This window comes from Mustela erminea, chromosome 7, assembly GCF_009829155.1.
Source record: "Mustela erminea isolate mMusErm1 chromosome 7, mMusErm1.Pri, whole genome shotgun sequence".
Classification (NCBI taxonomy): Eukaryota; Metazoa; Chordata; class Mammalia; order Carnivora; family Mustelidae; genus Mustela; species Mustela erminea.
In genome coordinates, this window is record NC_045620.1 from 140,393,622 (window position 1) to 140,402,706 (window position 9,085).

The 9,085-nt window shown below is 57.4% G+C and overlaps 1 protein-coding gene across 1 annotated transcript; it reads left to right on the plus strand.

Annotated features, from left to right (window-relative positions):
• The first annotated feature begins 3,002 nt into the window (after positions 1-3,002).
• Positions 3,003-5,187, plus strand: LOC116596425 (basic proline-rich protein-like). The gene is made up of 2 exons (XM_032353721.1): positions 3,003-3,989; positions 4,042-5,187. The coding sequence occupies exons 1-2, from the start codon at positions 3,003-3,005 to the stop codon at positions 5,185-5,187; spliced, it is 2,133 nt and encodes a 710-aa protein (XP_032209612.1).
• The last annotated feature ends 3,898 nt before the right edge of the window (positions 5,188-9,085 follow it).

Genomic DNA, 9,085 nt, shown 5'->3' on the forward strand with positions numbered 1-9,085 from the left:
ATCAGGAAATGAAGAAGCCATCAGAATTATTTTGGTCTGCTTCCCAGGACGGCCAGTACGCGGTGGTTTCACTCCCACGCTGGCGCCTGGGCCTGAGTTCAGCCTCAGTCTGACTCTGATGCCCGACCCGTAAGTGCTGCTCCCAGAGCCGGTCCTGAGGGATGCTGAGCATTTGCATCTGATCTTCAGCGTGGAGACAGAGGTAGAATTTAGATTCAGGAGTGGTTCCCCATGATTTGGGTCTACTTTCTTGTTAAAGAAATGAATACCATATTTTCTTAAACATAAATGTGGACATATGGTCTGACACATGCTCTGAAAATGGGACAGAATATTTGAAATCAGGTCTGTCCCAGTCAATCCGGGACATATGGGCACTGTTCAAAGTGATTCTGAATCTGAATTTCTTATTCTATTCTGAAGCCCAATAGCCACTGCGTCTGGGGCTGTTTGTCACTTGATGGCAGACTCACTGCCGCTCTGCTTGGTGAGAGTTATTCTAAGCGTCAGGATCCCAGCATAAGCAGAGTCAACAAAAGCCCCTGCCCTGTGTATTCCTGCCCAGACTCTTCTGCAATGTGAAAATATATTGAATTTGATTATTATTTTTGTCCCTGAACACAACCACCCTCCTCCTCAGAGATGCCAGGTAGGCACAAACAGGTTCCTCACGTACCTCAGCCAGGTCCCCCGCACTGCACATCCTGCACATGGCCCCGGTCACCTCACTTCACAGATACAGAAACAGAGAGAGTTAAGCATCTGTACAAAGGTCCTAGGAAGTAGCAGAGATGTACATCCAACTGAGGGTTCCGGTTCTGGTCCCCACGAGCCAACCCCATTCTTTCTGCATTCTGAATTGTATATCGGCTCATTAGTACAGCGGGGTTTTAACAATTACGATTTCTTCTCACTCAGTATTATGTTTGTAAGAACGGTCCATGGTTTTATATAGTGGTATAATTTATTTTTCATTTTCCTCTTGGACATTTGGGTTGTTTCCAGTGTTTGGAGAATGCTGCTGTGAACATTCTGTGAATGTACCTGATGTGCAGAGCACGGGGTTCTCTAAAGTTTTCACCCAGGGCTGAGTTTGCTGTGTCACAGAAAATACCTATCTATCCGTCTGTCTGTCCGTCCATCTTCTTCTTCCTCTTCATCATCTATCAAGAGAATGAAGGAATTCCAGAGTGTATTTTAATGATACCTACTCACATTCACACTAATGATACATAAGAATGTCAACTTCTTTATTTCCTTGACAACATCTGGAATTACTAGATTCACAAATCTGTTTTTAGCATGTTTGGTATAGAAAAGATATCCTATTTTGGTTCTAATTGTCCATGATCACTCATAAGATTAATGTCTGTTTTATGTATTTATTAATCACCGAATATCCTCTTTTCCCTTTTTTATTTACTTTACTTTTGTATCTTTATGAAATTATGGCATTTAACTAAACTTACTCTGTTAATTGTTCCATAATATCTGAAAGTAAAATCATTGTGCTGTGCACCTTAAACATACACAGTGTTCTATGTCAATTATATTAATAAAACTGGCCCCAAAATTATTTTATTTATTCATTTATTTCTTATGGATCACAGGGTTGCTTTATTTCTTTTAAATTCAATTAGCCAAAGTATAGTATGTCATTGGTTGGAATAGCCTTTTTCTTAAGTTCCCATTCAACTTTTTTTTTCTTTTCCTTTTTTTTTTCTGATTTACAGAATTCTCTTATGTTTTCTGAAGAGTATCACCTCATTAGTTATAGGTATTGCAAGTGTCTTCTCTCATTCCATGGTTTATCCTTTTATACTGTGAAGAGTGTCTTTTGGTCAGTTGAAGTTCCTTATTCTAATGCAGGTGAATTTGTCTGTGCTCTCCTGTGCAGCCGGTGTTCCTTCTGACGTCTTGAAGACAGCCTTGCTCACCCGGCGTGAGGAGCACATTCTTCAGTGCGCACTTGTAGCCCTCATTTACCCCGAAATGTGGTGTTTGTGTGTGTGGACGTGTGCGTGTTAATTTTTATATATTTTTGAAATTGTCCTGTAAATGTTTTAAGAAAGACTACTCTTCCTACACTGAATTTAAGTGTAATCTCTGTCATAAATAAATGTTCCTATTTGCCTCCGTTTGTTTCAGAACTTTGTATTCTGTTCTGTCTCTGCATCTATGCCTGCGCCACTTTTACCCTTTTACGGTTATTGTAGCTTTTCAATCAGCCCTTCAATGTGTAGAGCTCTCTAGTCTCTTCCCGACCTTCTGACACGCCACAGAAGTGCCGCATCAAGCTCCTGAACAGGTCGAGTTCGTACGGAGACGTTAAATAGCTAATAAACTTGTAAAGTTATTATCTTAGCTGCACTGGAGCTTTCAGTTCATAACTACGATTTATCCTCGTATAATTAGGTTTTTAAAAATACCTACAAATCAATTTTATAATTTTATCTGCAGATTGTACATCTCTCACTAGATTGTCCTAAAAAACATAGTGTTTCTGTTGCTATTTTACTTTTATTTATTTATTTTTGTTTTGTTGCTATTTTAGACACTATTCTCATCTTCAAGTTTACTTCTGCCCTAATTTAATGAACTTTTGATACGGAATTTCATTTTGGCTACTTAATAGCGTAACTATTCATTTTTTAAAGATTTTATTTATTTGACAAGCAGACACAGCGAGAGGCGAGCCCGAGCAGCAGCGCCCGACGCGGCGCCCCAGAAGCGGGACGTTTAAGCGCTGCAGGCGACGAGCGCGACCTCGGGAGCCTCCGCGCGCGCGGTCCACCCCGCACCGCTACCTTCCCTCAGCGTCTCGCGGCTGAGCCCCGCCGCGCCTCCCGCAGGACTCGGAACGGGAAGCGGAGACGGGCGGGAAGCGCACCTCGTCCTCGAGCTCAGTTTTGCGCGTTCGCGGAGTCACCACGCGGGGCTGCTGACCGCGGCTCCGCAGACACTTCCGCCTCCCGCCGCGCACGGAACCGCACGGACCGCGGATGAAAGAGAAGAGACGCACCGGACCGCGACCGGACCGCGACCGGACCGCATCCCGGACCGCATCCCGGACCGCAACCGGACCGCAACCGGACCGCATCCCGGACCGCAACCGGACCGCGACCGGACCGCGACCGGACCGCATCCCGGACCGCATCCCGGACCGCGACCGGACCGCATCCCGGACCGCATCCCGGACCGCGACCAGACCGCATCCCGGACCGCATCCCGGACCGCAACCGGACCGCATCCCGGACCGCAACCGGACCGCATCCCGGACCGCGACCGGACCGCATCCCGGACCGCATCCCGGACCGCGACCGGACCGCATCCCGGACCGCATCCCGGACCGCGACCGGACCGCATCCCGGACCGCGACCGGACCGCATCCCGGACCGCATCCCGGACCGCGACCGGACCGCAACCGGACCGCATCCCGGACCGCAACCGGACCGCAACCGGACCGCGACCGGACCCGCATCCCGGACCGCGACCGGACCCGCATCCCGGACCGCGACCGGACCGCATCCCGGACCGCAACCGGACCGCAACCGGACCGCATCCTGGACCGCATCCCGGACCGCAACCGGACCGCGACCGGACCGCATCCCGGACCGCAACCGGACCGCAACCGGACCGCATCCCGGACCGCATCCGGACCGCATCCCGGACCGCAACCGGACCGCATCCCGGACCGCAACCGGACCGCATCCCGGACCACATCCCGGACCGCAACCGGACCGCATCCCGGACCGCATCCCGGACCCGCATCCCGGACCCGCATCCCGGACCGCAGGAGCCTGCGCTCCCCGCATCCCGGACTGCATCCCGGACCGCATCCCGGACCCGCATCCCGGACCGCATCCCGGACCCGCATCCCGGACCGCAACCGGACCGCATCCCGGACCGCAACCGGACCGCATCCCGGACCGCAACCGGACCGCATCCCGGACCGCAACCGGACCGCATCCCGGACCGCATCCCGGACCGCAACCGGACCGCATCCCGGACCCGCATCCCGGACCGCATCCCGGACCGCAGGAGCCCGCGCTCCCCGCATCCCGGACCGCATCCCGGACCCGCATCCCGGACCCGCAGCCGCTCACCGCCGCCGCCGCGCGCTGTCCTCGCGGACCGCTGGAGAGCACGTGCGTGACGGAGTTCCCGGCGTCACGTCCGCCTCGCACGTCACCGCGTCCTCCCGACCGCGTGCGCCGGAGGGCGTTTCCCGCCGGGCACGCCCCCTCCCCCACGCGCGTCCAAGTCTTCGCGGGTTTCCGCCCCCGCTCCGGGGAGCGCTGCGTGGCGGTGTGTGCGGGTCGCTGGGCCGCGGCGCTCGGGGCTCCCCCGTTCCCGCCCGCAGCCTCGCCGCCGGCCGGGCCTTCCGTCAGCGCAGCCGCGCTCTCGGCCCGGGAGGCCGCCGGCCCCGCCCCCACCGCCGCGCCTCTCGGACGCCCCGACCCGCCCGGGCCGTGCAGCGGGGCGGCGGCTGGGAGCGCGGGGACCACGGCTGCTGCTCGGCTCGGGGACGCCCGGGCGGAATCCCCAGGGCCGCGGAACCCCCAGGGCCGCGGAACCCCGAGCCTCCCGACGGCGGCGCGTCCCCACAGGACGGACGGGCGCGAGGAGGCGGTGGCGCCGGCGGCCTGTGGGTCGCTCCGCCCCCGCCCGCCCCGCCGCGGCCCGGAGAAGGCGGCGTCTGACGCGGGGGCGGGCGTCGGTCCGGACAGGCGCGCGGTCTCCGCGGGACGGACGCCGGCCGGTCCCCCTGCGGCGGGAGCGCCTGGCGGAGAGGCCTGTCGGGGCCGCGGACCGTGTTCCCATCCAGCAGCGCCGACGCCCCGGAACCGGCCCCGCGGCGGGCCTGGCCACGTCCGCCCGCAGCCGGGACAGCGGCCGCGTCCAGCTCTCAGGAAGCCCCGCCGCTCGGCGCTCCTCTGCGGGCCGCGTTCCTGCGGGAGGTGGACAGCGGCCTGGGCGGGCGGCGCTCCGGCCCTGTCCGACCCCCGCCGGCCTGCAGGGCTCTGCTCGGCGGACACGGACGCCCCGCGGACGCGCGGAGACGACGGCCGCAGACGGCCGGACGCGCTGATGAGCCGTGTGTCCGAGGCAAGTCGCTGGTCGTCGGGGGGCTCGGTCCGCGCGGCCGGAGGATACCAGGACCCCTGGCGCGGTTTGTCCGTCTGAGAGCTCCGGATGGACAGCCGAACCAGGGCGGGCCGGCCACCGCGGCGGGTGCCCCGGGGCTCCGCGGACGCCCCTCTCACGCATCACCCGGGGAGCTCCAGGGCCGGGAGAGACGGTGTCGTTCTGTCCGAGCCTCTTCGCCTTTGGAAGACACGTGTTCTTCGAGCGGCCAGGAGCACGGGAAGCCCCGAGGCCCAGAGCCGCTTTACGGGTGGACACGCTGGGCTGCGGGCGGAGAGTCCAGCGTCCGCCCTGCTGCGCTCAGCGGAGGCCGGGAGAGCCGCCTGAGGACTCGGCTCGTCGCCCACTGGTGCGTCCATCCCACACGTGGCTGTGGGGCCAGCATGGGGGAGCGCACGGCACGGTCTTGGGGAAGCTGATGGCCGGGAACCTGGGCAGGTCGTCCCTGACGAGCGCGATGTCACAGACGGCGAAGACGTTCCTGAGTGTCTCAACAAAATCTCCTTTCGTCTGAAATGTGGGACAGGGGAGCCGCGATGCTTTCGTGCAGGGCGGTCCTGCCTGGCAAAGGTCTTCTGCGGTGAGCACATTATGCTGAAAATAGGTTTTCCAGATACTTGAAAACTTATTATTTTAATTCTAAAAAAGATGTTCAGATTTCTTTGATTGCAGGGAGATGGCCTGCGCTCCTTGCTCCTGCTCAAGCCGCCCTGCTGCGGGGATGGGAGAGGCTGCCCCGAGGTCACCTCCCGGCATGGAGGGCAGAAGCAAACCCAGGTACAGGATGTGTCAGAAGGAGAAGGTGTGGTGAGGTGGGACGCAGCAGAGCGGCAGACACTGGCCACGGAGAGACAGGTGACCTCACAGAAGCCAGGAGGAGCCGCATCGTGCAGGGCTCTGTCAACCAACCTGAGAACTTTGCCCTTTACTTACAGTGAAAGGAGCCATTGCGCGGTTTTGAACAGAGCTGGAACAGGTGCAGACGTTAGTTTCTAAGGGGATCACTCCGAACGTGTGTTGAGAGAAGACTTTTCAGAAAAACACACAAAAAAAGTAGGTGGTTGGCTATTCACAAAACTTTGGGATCATCAGGTGAGACCCCCTGGTGGCTTTTCTAGACCAGTAGCAGCAACTGTGGAAAGAGGGATTGCATCCTGGATGTGTTCTGAAACTGTTTATGGACATGGGCTGCAGGCTACGGACTGATGACTGATAGGGTCAGTCTCTGCAGTAGGGAAAATGCCCTTGATGGCCACAGGGCCACGGACGCAGCCCAGCTGGGGTGGGAGGGGACGCGCACGCTTCTGGACGTGCTGGTCTGAAAATGCCCGTTGGAGATCCATGGGAGACACTGTGCTGGCCGTTTGAAAATGTGGATGGTAAATGTAACAAATTAGTACGAAACTCTTTCCTACCTGCTGTGGATAATCCACTGTCTCTAAACCGTGTATTCTGGAGATGTCGGGACTTCATGCGGTGGCGCAGGTGAGCATTCCTGCACCTGTGTGACGCCGGGCAACTTCACGTTCTCCCCGACGTCGAGGGCTTCTCCTTCTAAAGATGATGCGCTCGTCAGCTTTTGAAAACTTGTCTTAATAGTTACTTCTACTGTTCTTTGCTATTTATTGTCACATTTTGGTGCTACCAAAGCATTTCCCACTGGAAGTCCAGAGCAGTATTTCAGAGTAAGAAAAGAGCAGGTCTTAAGGCACAGAAATATTTTGGGTTTGGAAAAACAACAGTTTTCCCACAAGAGACTGAAAAGAATGGGCAGGGATTAAGGAGAAGGGTGTGTCGTGACAGAATTTGGAGGAAGAAGTGTCCCCAGCTGGAAGTGTTAGAAGGGGGAACTTCTGTGGGGGTAGATGGAGAAGGGAATGCACTCACCAGGTTTGGGGGAAGGGGAGGAGGTCCGAGTGGGATTTCCCCGGGACACATGAGTGGTTTCCTTGGATGTGACTTTGCTAACAATGAGGTGCCCTAGGACTGCAAGTTGAGAGAGAAAAGAGACCTGACCGGTACCAGCGTTCTGTCATCAAAAATCTTCCCATATCCACACCACCCAAGATTTTGATGGATGCGAGCTGGAGGCTCCGGGAGAGTGGGAGTTTGAGGTGCATGGACAGCGAGGAGGGCCTGATACGCCTGCCTCCTACCTTGAAGACCATCGCAGTCTTGGACGCCAGGCAGGGTCCTGAGCTGCTCTCTGGCCTCTTCCCTGGGTGTCTCAGATCCTCCTGGCATGGGCCGGTGGGTGCCACACTAACAATAACAACATGGGAAGTAATCACTTGGGCTGCGTCAATGACTTCAAGTGTAAATTAATGTTCACATCTCCTGGAGGCAGGTCAGCGTTATCAGCTCTGTGTAACAGATTAGAACATTAGGGGAAATTAAGTGACTTGCTGAAAACCTCTATGCCAGATCGCTTATCTAAAGGCCGGCTACCCCTGCGTTGGCTCCTTTGGGCCGCGTCGCTTCTCCTAGGCCCCTTACTCTCTGCATCGAGCCGTTTTTCTGTGGAATGACTTGACCCGCTGGAGACGGGGTACAACGTGAGCCATCCTTGTTGGCACAACGTGTAGTCAACTCAGTGTTGTCTACCAGATGTCCAAGTGTGGGAGCCTTCAGCTCTGTTCTCTGTTCTCCGTCTGACCCAACGCCCAGTCGGCGGCTCCATGCAGGTGGCTCAGAGTGGCTTTAAACAGTGTCCCTAACAGAACTCTGTGTGCCTCTTGAGCCATTCTTTCTGTCCCAGCGTGAGGCACCACTGCCCTGGGGGCTTTTCCTCTCTGCCCGCGTCATGTACTCAGTCTTCAGAGTCTTCTCTGCCACTCCCTGTCCAGGCTGCTGTCACCCCCCACCGGGCTGACACCGTGTCCTCCGAGCCCTCCCGCTCAGTCTCCTGCGGAAGTGGAGCTCTGCTGGTAAGGCAAGACCCTGATGGTGGGTGCCTCCTTGCACACACTCAGAGCTGCTCTTCGCTCTTCCCTGAAGGCCACGGCTCTCACTAAGGCCGTGATGGGGGCCTGCAGGCTGAGCGCGGCCGCCTGCGCTTCCACGCCCCAGGTGAGGATGTCAGCCGGGGAGCTGGCTTCAGTTTGGTGAGCCCGAGCTAGGGTGCTCCTGGTCTCCTGATCCGCAGAAGCGGGTAGAGAATCCGTCCGAGTTGTTTGAAGGTGCTAAGTGTGTCGTCTGTGTGCAGAGTGGAGACTGGATACACGGAGCACCTCCGGTGGCTCTTTGCAGTTCTGATTTCCAGTCTTTGCCGGGGTTGGAGGGAGCGGGGTTGGGGAGGGATTCTGGGGGGGGCGCTGGTGAGGAGAGGGGGTGGTCTGCCGGGTCGTTCTGGAGAGTTCGCTCATCACAGACACGTGCTCCGAAGGATTTACTGAGCCATCGCGAAGCATCAGGCGTTCCTCCGGGCTCGGGGTGCAGCAGTGAGTCCCAGCGTCCCGGGGATTGCAGAGCCGTCAGAGGAGACAGATGACCGGATGTCCACGGAGTAATGATGGTTACAGAACTTCATGAAAGTTATGTAACGAGGCAGCAGGTCTGAGTTCAAGGACAACAGAGGGCAGCAGGCGTGTGGGTGGAATAACTAGAAGCGATTTTAGGTCATGAAGCAGGAGTGGGGCTTTCCGAGGGGCGGCCTCTGCCCGGACACTGGAGGCCGTTAGGGTAGCAGGAGGCTCGTCACAGACTGAGCATCCCCAGCAGAGAGAACAGCGGGCGTGTGTCTGGGGTGCCCGCAAGAGGCCGCGCCGTTGGCAGGAGGGTACGCAGGTTACAGGAGGTGAGCCCCTGTGCGCATGTGCGGGGACTGTGAGCGTGTGCGCGCGCGGGGGGTGGTGAGAGCGTGCGTGCGCGTGGGGGGTGAGAGCGCGCGCGTGGGGGGGAGCGTGCGCGCACGTGGGGGGAGAGTGTGCGCGCGCGT